At 43.1% G+C, this 14,767-nt stretch overlaps 2 protein-coding genes across 2 annotated transcripts in view; one reads left to right on the top strand and one right to left on the bottom strand.

Moving 5' to 3' along the window:
* The window catches only part of LOC109973455 (serine/threonine-protein kinase WNK4-like), a 28,788-nt gene extending 20,114 nt beyond the window's left edge, over positions 1–8,674 (bottom strand). The window contains exons 1-6 of the mRNA XM_020623074.1: positions 8,501–8,674; positions 7,167–7,692; positions 2,962–3,134; positions 2,172–2,392; positions 1,850–2,007; positions 1,692–1,780 (exon numbers count right to left, since the gene is read on the bottom strand). Coding sequence (XP_020478730.1) covers positions 1,692–1,780; positions 1,850–2,007; positions 2,172–2,392; positions 2,962–3,134; positions 7,167–7,568 — 1,043 coding nt within the window. The 5' untranslated portion in view covers positions 7,569–7,692; positions 8,501–8,674. The remainder of the gene's footprint in view (positions 1–1,691; positions 1,781–1,849; positions 2,008–2,171; positions 2,393–2,961; positions 3,135–7,166; positions 7,693–8,500) is intronic.
* Positions 8,675–11,720: 3,046 nt separating this feature from the next.
* Positions 11,721–14,484, top strand: LOC109973507 (leucine-rich repeat-containing protein 3B-like). The gene is made up of 5 exons (XM_020623160.1): positions 11,721–12,695; positions 13,246–13,371; positions 13,489–13,653; positions 13,773–13,851; positions 14,054–14,484. Exons 1-5 carry the CDS (start codon positions 12,453–12,455, stop codon positions 14,260–14,262), a joined length of 822 nt encoding a protein of 273 aa, XP_020478816.1. The 5' UTR covers positions 11,721–12,452; the 3' UTR covers positions 14,263–14,484.
* Positions 14,485–14,767: the final 283 nt, after the last annotated feature.

Below are 14,767 nucleotides of genomic sequence, written 5' to 3'. Positions count from 1 at the left end.
TTCCCCCGGAGGAGCTGGAGGAAGTGTCTGGAGAGAGGGAGGTCTGGGCATCTTTGCTTAGACTGCTGCCCCCGCGACCCGGCCCCGGATAAGCGGAAGAAAATGGATGGATGGATGGAAAATAGGAGAGAGATCTTGATATCATGGAAAAAGAAAAGAAACCTCACAAAAATAGCTTGTGTGCCACAGACAAAAATATCTTCCAGGAGTGCAGGAGCTCTGCAGAATCCTGTTTCCTGTTGCCACATTTAAATATAGTGAGTTCAAATGTGCTTCTTATTCTGAGCTAATGTTGCTAATGCTAACAGCCTACCACTTCTGGAAAGTAATAAGCACATTTATGCAAGTACTGTGCATAAGTACATTTTTTTAGGTATTTGTACTTTACCTGAGTACTTCACGTCCTGCTCCTTCATCCTGTGACTTCACTCCATGTCAGAGACAAACCGTGTACTTTTTAATACACTACATGTACCTGATACCTTCAGGCCCAGAATCAGATGAATCAAACCAAACCCAGTAGAACCATCAGACTCTATTGATCCCAGTAGGAAATCCACCAGCTACCCAGTAGGATGGAAAGTACTTCCCAGTATAAGTATATAAGGTAGTTACCATCAGCTCCACCTTTACCAGCTGCAGCATTAAAGTGATGGACACAGTAATTAGTCACTATGATCCAGTATCAGAGACGTTACTGGGACACGGGCCGTTCTGCTGGACGAGTACTGGTACTGCTGGTACTTCAGGTAGATTTGGAGGCTGATACTTTTGTACTTAAGTAACACTTTGAATGCAGGACTTTTATTTTGTAAGAGAGTATCTTTACACTGGTATTACTACTTCTACTGAAGTAAAGGATCTGAGTGCTGCCGCAGCTGATTGTCTGTGTCCCAAGTGAGGTACAGCATATAACTGATGTTTGATTTCTCCTACTGAAGTAAGGGATCCAAAAGATGACTGTCATTGACAGTGACTAAAAGTGTCCAGCAGGTGGCTCACTTCCTTTCACACTAGTTCATTTGGTCCCACCAAAGATAAAAACTGATCCGTTGTCTTTTGCTTTGTTTCATGTTGACACTGAGGAGTCTCCTGAAGTTCCGGGAGCCACAGAGAGGAAACAGTCTGCACATTACTGATGTACAAGTGATGGATGGCCAGTGATTATTAAAGAGTACATGGTAGGAACTTTCCCCAGTACATCCCTGATAAGCAGAGACGTGTTGAGCTGGCTTCAGCTTTAACTGGCTCTCACTGTACATACAGTACACATGGGTCGGAGCAATGTTCAACTAAAGAGCAAAACTGAACAATGAAGCTCCCCACTGACTTCTCATTGTTTCTGGCCCATAGTTATTTGCTAAACTGAAAATCTATCTCATGATGTGTGTTGATAACATTATTGATTATATTGTATCATCTTATAGAGCTGCAAAAACTCAGAGATGTACTGTATCAAAATGTTTTGGTAAATGGTCTTGTACAGTGCTTTTCTATGCATTGCAGCACACTCAAAGGACTTTCACACTATTTGCCCATTCTCACTCCCAGAGGGGTCCAGTGTCTTGCTCAAAGACACTTTGACATGTGGGCTGGAAAAGCCAGGGATCAAACCGCCAACCTTCCAACCACAGCCTCCCCACAGATGAAGAGGTCTAGTGTAAATGCTGTTTTGTGATTGGTCACGTTACCTCTCACTGCTCTTTGTTCGGATGCAGCCTTCAATGATCTGCTTCAGGTCTGGGTCTTGTACTTTGAAAAAACTGTCTGGTTTGGTTCCCTGAAAGACAAACACAGAGTCAAACACCTGGGCAGGAAGTGGGCAGTACTCAGGTGGGCGGAGCCTTACACTGGTGACCTTGCGGTAGATCTGGATGGCATTCTGACACTCAGAGTACGGATACTCGGATGTTGCCATCTCCAGAATGCACATGCCAAAGGCATAAACATCCACAGCTTCATCGTACTTCTCCTCATACATCTCTGGAGCCATGAACTCCGGGGTCCCTGAACGCACCACCAGTCACAATGAGAAGGATGTCACCAACGTCAAGCAACTGCATCCAACACCTTACTGTAAGTTACAGCTTGGACTTTGTAAAACTTGGACCAGAAATAAGGACTGTGATATGACCCTGCCGGCTCTCTCTGCAGACTCTGTTTGCTCTTACCAATGACACTCTTGGCGAATGAGGCCTTCTTGAGCGTAGCGAGGCCCAGGTCTCCGATCTTGACAGAGCCAGTGGGACCAGTGATGAAGATGTTGTCACACTTGAGGTCTCGGTGCAGGATGGGGGGGCAGCGTGAGTGCAGGAACTGAAGCCCCTTCAGAATCTCAAAACTCCAATGCTGCAGCAGCTTCAGCTTTATCGGACGGAATCTGCGCAGGTACCTGGAAGGGTTCAGGTGACATCCAGGAACTGAAATGTTATGGGTCATTCAGGAACTGAGAGTGGGAACTTCTGTTTCAGTTCTATAAAAACAAGCTTGCTATAGGGAGAAAAAAGAGAGCAGGACCCAGGATGGATCTTTGAGGAACCCCACTGGAGACAACAGCTGTGGAGACATTAACCAGTGCAGTGCTGTGCCATCAATACACTTTGAAGGTGATTAATCAGAACAGAAGAAGCTTTTGATCTACAGCTAATGTACCCTCCAGAAGAGTATTTTGTTTTAAAGAGTTATGCATCTATTGTCGAACGTTCTTTTGTTTCACTGACATTTGCATTTTCTTGTGTGGGATCAATGAAGTTTGAAAGTAAAAGTTGGTAAGAAATGGTTTTAAACCAGGTTTAAACCAGGCTGACACTTGTTATGTGAGAGCTAATGAAAAGACAGGGGCTATTAGGACCTATAAAACCCCAGGTTAAAAATAATCAGTAAGAAATATAAATCAAGACAAATAAAAATTATTTTAAAAATCGAATCTGCTCGACAAGACAGGTCCAGATCAAGACTCACGTTTTGAGTGTCCCAGACGTCATGAGCTCCGTCACCAGGATGGTGCATTTATGTCCCTTCACCATTGACTTCCAGGAGTCATAGAATCGGACAATGTTTGGATGCTTCAGGGTTTTCAGCATCTCCACCTCCTCACTGAACCTCTGACGCTCCATCTTATTCAGGCGATGAGTCTGAGGGGTTAAAGGGAGAAATGAATGCATGAATTCATCCGTTCACTCAAGTCACGGCCCTGTGAGTACACTGCGTCTCGTATTTCCACCATAACGGACACTGAGCCCTCATAGTCGCCGTACCAACAGACAGCTGAAGCTCTGCTGCAGAGCATGATGGGAAATCAGCAACACACACACACTGCTCTCTGTCTGCTTGTTTATCTGTTTCTGTTACCAGTTTCTCAAGGCTTGTTAAACTAGTGGTGCGGGATCCAATATTCAGTATTGGTATTACTGGATCGGACATTGGGAGGAGTATAATCCAATCCGATACAATCATGGACCTTTAGTTCTAAACTATCATAGAAATCCTTAATGACACCTGACACGCCTTTAAGAGATGTGAGCATCACATGAGCACTAGCTAGAACGTAAGTGAGAGGTGAGACCTGTCAGCAGTTATCATGTCAGCTGTGTGGAGTTATTTTGAACTCGAGGAAGAAAAAAGTAAAGCCAAGTGCAATTTATACAACATAAGTGTTTCAAGAGGTGGCAACAGCATTGGAAACTTCAGCACCATGAATTTGATTAAACACTTGTAGAAGCATCATGGAATGGAGTATGCTGAATTTATACAGGTAACAAAAGCCACGTTGAAATGTGTGCTGCAAAACAAACATTGCGGGAAACAATTCAGAAGCGTGAGAAACCCCCCCTCCAACAGCAACAAAGCAAAGCTGATATCGGTGAAAGTGACTGGATGACCAACCCCCTTCTGTAGTTAAAAATGTGGGTTTCCAATGCTTAATGGACTATTTGGAGCCTCGCTACATGTTGACTCTGGTTCCTTTGTAGAACTGTATCAGCAGCTCCTGAAGCTCCTCTTCCTGAAGTCCACTGTCATCTCCACTGTTTTGAGCATGTTCAGCCCCAGATTGTTGGGGCTACACCACAGGACCAGCTGCTCAACCTCCCGTCTGTAGGCTGACTCGTCACTGTCTCGGTTGAGACCAATGACCGTAGATCAAGGTCAAAGGTCAAAGTGTTTATTTGTCATATGCACAGTTAGGAAACGTGTTTCTCTGTACAATGAAATTCTTACTTTGCCGTCCACATGAATGCCACAAAATACGAGTGAAATATAAAGTAAATGAGCAATATAACAAATATAAATAGGCAGTAAAATCACAAATCTAAGGCACTTTAAAGCAGCAAGTGAAGGGAGCACAATAAAAATACAACAAGAACACAATATAATGCAGAGAGAAGTTTGCTGAATTTTATAAAAACAGTGAGGTGTACGGTTAGAGCAAGTGTCGGCTTTGGGTAAGGTTAGGGTTAAGATTAGGCAAGTAGCAGTTCTGGTTAAGGGTTAGGATAGGTCTCCTGGAAATGAACGCAAGTCTATGTAGGGACCCGGTAAGTGATGAGAACAAGGATGTGTGTGTGCGCTGTTATCAACATGAACCAGCAGCTGTCTGTCCAATCAGATACTGTGCACGTTACAACATGCTGCTGAGTCATGTTAACACACACACACACACACACACACACACACACACGTTTTCTTTCCACCCTTGTTGACACGATGCCATCCATCTAGCTGCATTTGTACCTGACACCGTGTGACTGATGTAGTTCATAGTGCCCAACTTCGCTGTTATCACCTCCACGCTGTGTTATCGGGCCTGATCAGGCTTTATAGCCTCCTCAGTGACTGTGCTGCTATCCTTCATTGACTTTGTGATACACACACAGTCTCAGAACTGGAGTTAGATCCAGGTAACTGGTTATTTCTCTGTGGTTACTGAACTGGAGACCGTGTGATCCCTGTGTTTACATTCATTCATCTGTGCAGGGCGGTGAGCGAAGTGAGCAGGTCGTCTGCAGTGGCATCTCCCAGTAGGAGAAAAGGGGAAAACGACTGAGAGCCTGTAGCAGCCACGGTTTCCCTGTTGATGCACCAAGCGCCGTAACATCGAAAGTATAAATCCAGCTTAACCTTAACCAGCACAACTACCCCCATCCTTAACCCCAACCTAAACCTGAGCCCTAAAACCAAGTCTGAAGCCTCGGATACACAAAGGTCCTCACTGTGCAGAAACATCCTCGCTACAGTGGCGTAAACCTAAAACTGGCTCCTCACAGAGACAAATACCCTCTGGTTCGATCTTTCTGTCAGAGACAGCATTCGGTCATGTTGTTGTTTATTCTGTTCAGCGGCACTAGGAGTCCTGAGCTGTGACACCTGAACCTATAAACAGTCTCCACCTTGTTAAAGCACCAACTGACCAGGGACACTTCCACGTGAATATAAACCATGTTTGACTGGAGGGGATGTGCACTGTGCTGCAGCGAGGAGCTGCAGATGCCAGTGTTTGACCCACATATGTGACAATGTGATGTGTCTGTCATGTAACAGACCAAGACACACCTGGACTGACAACTGAGCAGAGAACACATCCACATTAATGCTGAACACTGACGGAGGTGTCAGACAGGTGAGACACACCTGGTTGTAACCCACAGAGTAGCTAGTAAAGCTATTAAAACAATGGTAGAACATCTCTGTGTGTGTGTGTTAAAGATTTATTGAGCCTGAAGAGCCCACCTTGCTCTACACACATCACCTAACACTGGGCTTCCTCATTCTGAACTAATCAGAGCTGACTGTCAGTGGCACCAGCCCATAAAACCAGAAAGTCTGCTTCAAGGTGAGATACACACCTCAGATAACACACACACACAAACTGTCAAAGAACAAACACATTTCTTCTGTTCTGCATGTGGCATCTATTGTTTACGTGTTATAAAAAATCACCCTCTAAATAACTAAAAATAAATCTAAATCAACTCACCTAGTGTATCAGACACTGCACAGTAGACTGCACGTTTAGTGTCCTTGACATTAAACTGTGGAATAGTTGAACTTCTCATCCTACCATTCAACACAACTGACATAAAAACTATATCTTCCACCATTAAAGTTTTCAGATTTCTATTTTAATTCTGTTTAGTTTCATTGGAGTTTGATTCTATCCATATTTAAGATGAAACATTTTGTTTTGAAAGACTCTGTACAAATGACTTCCTGTACCACTCTCAGGGTCAGATTTTATTTCGTTAATCTGCTCTGATCACTTCCGTTACCACGACAACAGCAGCCGTTCCCCTGATGACCGGGGGCCTTTAATTAAAAGGTGCCGAGGTCTAGTTACAAACCCTCCGTTGGCTCTTTGCCGCTGCAGTTACAGACTATTCATCACTGTTTCAGATCAGTAACCAATCTCTGACTGATCAAACAGAACAACCTGTTGTCATGGAGACACTGCAGGAAAAGGTCAGGAGGTCAAACTGATCCTGAGACACAGCAAGGAGGTGTCACTACAGACGTCCCCATAGCTGACCAGTCAGCTTCAAGTCAGCCAGAAACAACCCGCGGGTGTTGAGCTGTCGCTAAGGGCGACTGCAGACTGTTCAACAACAACAACAGCGTATGGCGAATCAGACAGTGGAAAGAGGAAACACGTCATCACTTGCATATAAACAACAAACTTTCCTTTTTGTTTCACCTGTTTTTTTCTCTTTGGTTACTAAACTTTATTTAAAAGTGGTGGTTAACACCTGGCACAGGCCAGTGTTTTCTGTCAGCTGGCTGTATTCTGATTGGTCAGGATGTAGCTGTATTTAATCTGATTTAAAAAGGATAATCACCTTTATTGGCCAAGTATGTTACACACAAAGAATTTGTTTCTGGTACAGCACCAAGGCAGCTATCTGTGGCGCCAATTCGACTGATGGTTAGAGCCATCGGGGGCAGGTTCAGTGTCTTGCCCAAGGACACCTCGACATGTGGCCTGCAGGCGCTGAGATTCGAACCTTCAACCTTCTGGTTGGAGACGACTGCTCTACCCGCCGCACCACTGTCACCTCCCAACTCATGTTGGCAGTTTCCCTGTGTTATGTATGTTTATTAGTGTGTAGTACTTTGTGTGTATTTTTGTGTACCAGTATGCAATATTTTGTGTGTACCTCTTGTGCACTACTCGCCTGCAGTTCGCACCAGGCCACCTCCACCGTGGTCTCCGTGTCCAGGCCTCTGTAAACCTTCTTGAAGGACCCTCGGCCGATCTCGATGTTGAACTTGAGGAATCGCCCATCAGGAGAAGAGGCCACCGCCTTCGTCTCTGCCTCATCGTGCTCCTCCACTTCCTTGTGTTGCCATGGTAATGCTTCCCTGTTGGAATCTGGCAGTGTACCCACTGTATCCTCCCCCGACTCGGAGCTGGCATTCTGATTGATTGGAGGTGTTGCTGCAGCCTTTGATTGGCCCACAGGGTTGTCTTTAGGAGTCGTCATGATCATGGGAGGAAGAGGAAAAAGAAAAACTTCCTCATCCTCCTTTTCTTCTTCTGGTCTTTTGTGGGTATCATCAGTGATGCAGTGCAGCATCCTGCTCAGGCTCTCCTCCTCCTCGTCCGGTTTGTGTGCTGTCTCCACACTAGCACAGGTTTGAGGCCCTCGCCGTGATGTCAGAGGAGTGGGAGGGGCCGTTTGCTGGAGTATCAACAGAGACCTTGAATTCACATATATAACCTTTATTTATATTTAGTTCTGTTATTAGACAATGCAGAACTAACAGTAAGAACTACAAAGAACAAGACCTGTTGTTATATTCCTGTTCTTACTGTTACTGTGACACATAGGCCAATACAGCCTGCTGTACATACAGTAGGTACTAAACGTTTTCTATATATTCTGTATCTGAACAAGAACCATTTTATATATATACTTGAATGCAGTTTTCACATTCTGTTTATTCTACTTCTATTCTATTTTAGTTTCTTAAATGGTATGATCGTTCAACATTAGGTGAGAGAGAAACAGTATTTAGATTTTTCTGTATGTCCTGTACATATAGTGAATTGACAATAAAAATCTCTTGATATTCATTTATTACTAAAGGTTCACAGAATTTTTATTATGAGGAGGCAGCGCTGTTGTATAAAAGCTCAGTAACATTTTATTTCATTACTTAATTATTTAAAGTGATAAGTGACTTCATTTACAAGCTTATCATTACTAAGTAGTCCTATTTTATTGTGTTAACTTATGTCATAATAAAAATATAAATATGAACATGTACAGAAATAATTTTAACTGTTTATTATAGGCTACTGTCCCTCCTACTATTGTTACTAGTAGTAGTATTTTCTGTGGTTTATGAAATGTGATTAAACCAGAATATCACCATCCAATAAAGTGTGACTGCTGCATCAGGAAACCTTTTTAACTTTATGTAGTTTTATTTGAATGATAAATGAGGAGTGTATACGTTTTGCATTATGGGCTATAATCACAGTATTATATTATGATGTACTCACTGTGTCAGACGTAATTAGCGTTAATGGAAAAGGTGGAACCAGTAAGACCACAGCAGAAACCAGTAGAGTGTCTTTAAAGTCCAGGTTCAAACAGGGTCGGCCTCAGTCCGCCTTCGAAAGGACAAAACTGTCGTGAAACTTGGGCACAGAGTCGCCGTCGGTCCTGCCGCTGCTTCTGAGAAGTAACGTAGCCGGAGCACGAGCCCTATCAGCAGCGAGCAGATGGCACCGCAGGCCCCGCCCACCGGAAGACCTGTCACACACCTGAGAGATGTTATTTTTTTGTATTTTATGTGCGTGTGAGATGATGAAAAATGTATTAGAATATAGGCCTATCATCATTGAATTAGTTTTTATTAATAACTATTTTAGTCTCTTTTTATGTCTGTTGTTAAAATTCATTTAAGGAAGTTTGTAATGTGGTTTGTGTGGAGCGGAGGACGAGGTCACACGCTGTTCTTTAATGACGAGGTTCTATTGTATAGCTTTATTAAAACAATTTAGCAATTTAATATTTAAACAGGTTCAACAACGGTTAAAGAAATCTTATTAATACCTAGTGAGTTTTTATTTTATTTATTTAAAGGGCACTCTTCATTCACGTGAATAATAATTTAATTGATTATTCATCAGATTAACTTGTTTAAAAATCTTTTTTTGTAATGTTTGGGGCTGACCTCACCTCTGTCTGTCTGTCTATTTATTTATTTGTGGGCGGTGTGTCCCAGATTCCCGTGTCTCTCTGTCTGACTCCCGCTGCCTCTCCCGGATCAACACGTAAGTACCAAACCAGCTTTTTCTAATCATCTTTGGGTTATGAGCGGATCGATAGTCAGTTATTGCATCTGCAGCTCTGTTGAATAGTTTCATGCTGAGCAGTGTTACCGAGTTCAGACTGCTCTTCCACGTCTTTGTTTTATAGTTTCTCTGTAGATTTAACAGGCTCAGCTGAAAATCACGATCAGGATCTGAAAATAAAAACTGACAAAAACGGCAAAGATTGAGGAAGAAGTGTCGTGTCTCAAACTGTGAATAAAAATGTAGAACAGATGTTTTCACTGAAACTGGGAATCTCATAATTGTAATAATAAAAAGTACTGCATTCAGAATATATTTTATATATTGATTTGTAGCAAAATAGTCATTGTACAGAATGAGCTTTTTAAAAATCTTATGTTTAGCACATAGAAATACCTCAAAGTTACTCAAACTGAGATAAATACATGAAATATTTGAATTCAGTACCAGGCCTGAATGTTTCCGGTCCAGAAACAACACACTTTAATACAGTTTTCATTGGTAAACTAATGAAGTTTTCATCAGTACATAGTAAAATCACAGTTTAACACTGCGACTCGGCATCACTGATGTTTCCTTTGGGTTCCTTCTCGTTTCTCCTCCACCTGAAAATCTCTTGACCAAATTTTAATCCCACCGAGGATTTAATCTGATCATCGCCTTATCCTCATTGTTAATCCTCCCTCTGATCCCTCTCCTCTTCATCTTCTTCATCACTTTGTTCCCTGGTCTTAGCCTCCATCTCGCTGTGATATTATGTAATCTACTGTCTTTACTTTCTCAGTTTTCACCTGTTGTTTGAGGCTGTAGGAGTCTCTTTACAGGCCACCTCGTCCTAATCAGCAGAAAGAGTTTCTAAATGGTAAATAATGGTTTTATCGCTGGTAAATAAATGATGTAAAAAAAACTAAGCAGTAACGCAATACGTTACTGTTCCTAAATCCAGTGATTACAGTTATTAGTCAAGTAACGTGGGTTACATAGCGCCTTCAATTATCCGTATAAGGGACAGACAAAAACCAAATCAACATACTGTGTGTGTGCCAGTGCTCCTGAAACCAGTTTGTGGTAGTACAAAACTGGCAGAGCCGTTTATGACTTCTGAAGGAGGAGGTCGGTGGAGATGTGCACGTTACTTCAACTATGTTTCACGAAATGGCAAGAATATAACAGTAAAGTGCAAACCGTGCCCGACTATCCACCACAGTGAGCATGACATCAGACCTGTCCAAGCACCTAGAGGAGCAACATGCTAACACAAAGCTAGCAGCTATGGAGCCTGGGGCCCATAGTGGTGTTCTAGACACCAGCCGATTGGGGGCCGACCCCAGCCAGACAGCCAGAGCTGGATTTTCAGCTGCACAGGTAACAAAATGAACAGCATCTACAGCAGAATCGCCGTCTTTCAGAAACATCATTTACTCAGCAAGATGCACATAATGGACCCGCCGCTGCCAAACTGCGCACGTCCTGGACCACCTGGAAAACACGGGAGCACCTGGTGTAGGCTGTGTGTCTGGAGTAAGCAGGCCCATGGTTTATAGCCTGTTAATTAACTTTGAGATGGCTTTTATAAGATGTTCCTGAGTAACGCAGAAGTAATGTAATGAGTACTGTAACAAATTACATCCTACATGGAGTAATTATTTAAAGTGATGCATTACATTTTAAAAAAGTAACGAGTAATGTATAATAGGCTACATAACCTTTCTGAGTAATGACTCTCAACACCGGTTATAAGATGACGAAATGTGATAAATCTCTGGCCATTTCTGCTCCTTTAGTTTCATGAGTTTGACCTCTGACCTTCTAGGAAACAGCTGCAGATCATCTAGACCTGAATTCATTAACAGTTTATTTACAAGTACAGACTGTTAATTACCATTTGTTACTGACATTTCAACAGCCGTTATGTCTTGGGTTGTCTGTCTGACCCACTCTTGTCAACACGATATCTCAGGGACACCTTAAGAAAATTTCTTCAAATTTGGCACAAAAGTTCCACTTGGACCCAAGGATGAGGCGAACAGATTTTGGTGGTCCACACCATCTGTCCCATTACCATGAATTTGACTGGTTGGCAGAGGCAAACAACCGCAAAGCAGTAACTTTTGTTAAAATCACGTTACTCTATTCAGTTTGATCAGAGCCACCTGCTGTGTTAAACACTTATGATAACAGTTAGATCAAATCAAATCAAATTTATTTATATAGCACTTTAAAAACAACATCCAGTTGACCAAAGTACTTTACATAGACAGAATAAAATCACGATAAATAACTAAAATAACATAAAGACAGAGCAGAGCTTGTATGTGTGTTGTCCTAGTAGGCCGTCAGGCTAGATAGCTAGCTTATAGTTGTACCTCAGTGTAACTTTCAAAGCCTGTCATGACCCAGCTACATCAGTGTGGAAGGTTAATGGTCCCTTCAACAGAATATTCAGCTGAAACTAACTGGCAGTGCAGCAGGAGCTGTGTGACAGGCAGAGTTTCATGATCTTCAGTCTTTTCTCAAACTTTAATTGTTTTTCATTTGTGTTCATCTCATTAATTGCTCTGCTTCAAAATGGCCGCTACTGGCCAAACCTGTGACAGGAAGTTCAAGTGATGTGCCATGTTGGACTGTCTCTGTATTAACTCTTCCATCAAAATAAGTATGTTCAAACATTAGAAACATCCCAAATCTCATATCCACATTTCCTTCACTTGCATTTTTTCCATGGGTCTTAATCCCATCCACAGAAGATGCAAAGAAAAGTGCAAGGAGACAGGAATCAAGGAAGCGTTTAGAGAAACAAGATGTCCTTTCTTCTGATCCTTCAGCTGAAGCATCCAATTAACAACTCGTTTCTTATAAAAGGGTGTGTCAGTTCATAAAAGGCTTCCACAAAGGATGCTTCTGTGTATCCTCACTCATGATCCCTCCAGCAGCCTTCTTGCTCCTCACCCCTTGTAGGAGCAATAAAAGCTTTGGGTTGTCCTTCAAGATGGTGGACCAATATGACTTCCAGGTTGATCAAGAAGCAATGAGTGATAGAATAATGGAATTGGGGTTTACCATAAAGAGTCTTGGGTTAAGCTCAAGCTTCACTCAACTCAGAAGTCATTCTGGTCAGTCAAAGAGTGAGGAAGGATGATATAAGAGACTTGGAATGTACCCAGTGAGATTACCACTGCTCTCTTCTTCTGTGGTGGAAGTGTCACTACACAGGATGCATCTTCTTCTTCTTCCTCCTCTTCTTTTCCTTTCATGGCCCCACCTGGTGACGTCATCTTCACCACTTACTGAGGCCCTCTGGCATGGTGGTGACCGTGTCTCCGCCAATGTGTGCCAGCGCTGGGAGACACTGGACAGAGGACTGACAGTCCGCTGCAGCGGACTGAGACTGACACAGGTCTGTGTGTTACAGTATGGGGCCATACAGGTGGTGTGCCTTATGGGGACTTATTTTGTTAATGCACTGTGAGGACGTTACTTCATCACAGTTTAAGTGTTTAACATTTGGTGTGAAAGGTCCAGAATGTGTTTAGCTTAGCTTAGCACAAAGACTTGAAGCAGGGGGAAGCTGTTAGCTTAGCTTCAACAAAAGTAAGGAATAATATCTGCTGCAAATCAAAACACTAAACCCTGCTCCCAGTGAAACACTGTTGCTGTTCATGACAGATAAATTATAATTGCAGTGTAGTTGTTCGGAGGCATCCCTGTCACTGATGAAGTCATTTTGCTTGGCTGTCTCATCAGAGGCTTTTTACCTCATTATGGCTAAAACATTAAAAAGGTTGCAGTGGGAATTATCACTTTTTATTTCTCTTAGGCTGGCCATTTCACCCTGCTTCCATTATTTGGGCTAAACCAGTCTAAAATATATCTGGATATATGCCTGTACTGGATACACACAGATTAAACTGATGTCCATCCTCTCATCAGGTGTGTTGTGTCCTCAGGTACCTGTTGGCCTCCCCAATCTCACTAGTCATCTGTTTCTGGATAAAAACCTGCTCAGCTCTCTGCCAGCCAACTCGTTCTCTGATCTGTTTTTGCTCAATGAGCTCAACCTGTCACACAACCGGGTACCGAGCAAACACTTCTTTGTATTTACAACATAAATTAATAGAAACCAGTGGAACCGTAGAAAATAATGTTGGTGTTCAGTCAGTGTTGGCTTTCTGCTTCCTGTGTCCTCTCAGCTGTCATTGTTGGAAGCCGGTTGCTTTCATGGTTTGGTGTCCTCTCTTCGTTTCCTGGACCTTTCATCCAATCGGCTGTTGACACTGGACCCGGCAGCGCTCGGCGGGCTGACAGTTCATGCCAACCTCACACACAACCCCTGGCACTGTGACTGCAAGATGCAAGTGAGTTTAATCAGGTGAAATGAGAGAGGACTTCCTGCAGCATGCTAGCTGCACCGTCACAAGACAGATATAAAAGAGGTCATTCTGGTAAATATTCCTGTGTTTCTGTTTGTGTTCAGGTGTCGATGCCTCAGTTGGAACTAGATTCTTCCTCTCTGGCTCAAGTTGTCTGCCAGACCTCTGATCTTCCAAACCTTGGTGTGTAAGTTGTGTTGGGCTCGCTTAATGTTGAGTGTCACCCAACATATATTGAATAAATACAGCTGGTACAAAACGGCAGGATTATGAATCTTCTAGCAGCAGTAAATTGTCCAGACTTGATCTGTGAGCATGAACATATCATCAGCTTCAGTGCAACTGTGAATATTACATGTTGTATATCTGTATGCTTGTGTTCCAGGAGCTGTTGGGATGCCACTGGTCTTACTGGTGGAGGACTGGGATCTGTGTCTGTCTGTGAGGAGAACCACAGATGTGGTGATGCTGGTCACCATGTTCCTCTGGTTCTCCATGCTCATGTGCTACCTGGTCTACTACATCCGACAGAACCAGGCACACGTTCGCCGACACATGGACTACCTCAAGTTACTGCAGAGCCATCAGGTGTAGAAGATGGAGCACTACTTGAAGGAGACCACAAGGTGTCATTATGTTCCTCATATTTATCCTGGGAGAACTGGTGTCAGTATCTGAAGTGTGAAGCAGAGTTTCACATTTTTGGAAATCCTCACTTTTGCAGTCTCACTCTGGAAATCCCTGCAAGGACCCTTAAAACTTCCTCAAAGAACTGTCGAACCTCTTCAAGGTCCATAGAACCACATTAAGGACTTCTATAGCCTCCTTAAAGGCCAATGACTCACTGAACCTCCTCAAAGACTTCTGGAACTCTCCTTAGGCCATTTCAAGGACTCCCTGAGCTTCCTTACTAACATCTGTAGCTTGTTCAAGGACTCCTGGAACCTATTGACTGACTACTGGACCTTTCTTTGGGAGGCGACAGTGGTGCAGTGGTAGAGCAGTCGTCTCCCAACTAGAAGGGTGAAGGTTCAAATCTTGGTGCCTGCAGTCCACGTGTCGAAGTGTCCTTGGCCAAGACACTGAAACCCCCCCCCCA

This window comes from Monopterus albus, unplaced genomic scaffold (genome assembly GCF_001952655.1).
Source record: "Monopterus albus unplaced genomic scaffold, M_albus_1.0 scaffold292.1, whole genome shotgun sequence".
Classification (NCBI taxonomy): Eukaryota; Metazoa; Chordata; class Actinopteri; order Synbranchiformes; family Synbranchidae; genus Monopterus; species Monopterus albus.
The sequence above is the reverse complement of the archived record's forward strand: the minus strand, read 5'-3'. Positions and strand labels throughout refer to the sequence as shown.

Coding starts and splice junctions, on each gene's coding strand:
- LOC109973507 (XM_020623160.1), top strand. CDS start 12,453: ATGTACCCAGTGAGATTACCACTGCTCTCTTCTTCTGTGGTGGAAGTG. Junction 12,696..13,245: donor GCGGACTGAGACTGACACAG/GTCTGTGTGTTA, acceptor TTGTGTCCTCAG/GTACCTGTTGGCCTCCCCAA. Junction 13,654..13,772: donor ACTGTGACTGCAAGATGCAA/GTGAGTTTAATC, acceptor GTTTGTGTTCAG/GTGTCGATGCCTCAGTTGGA.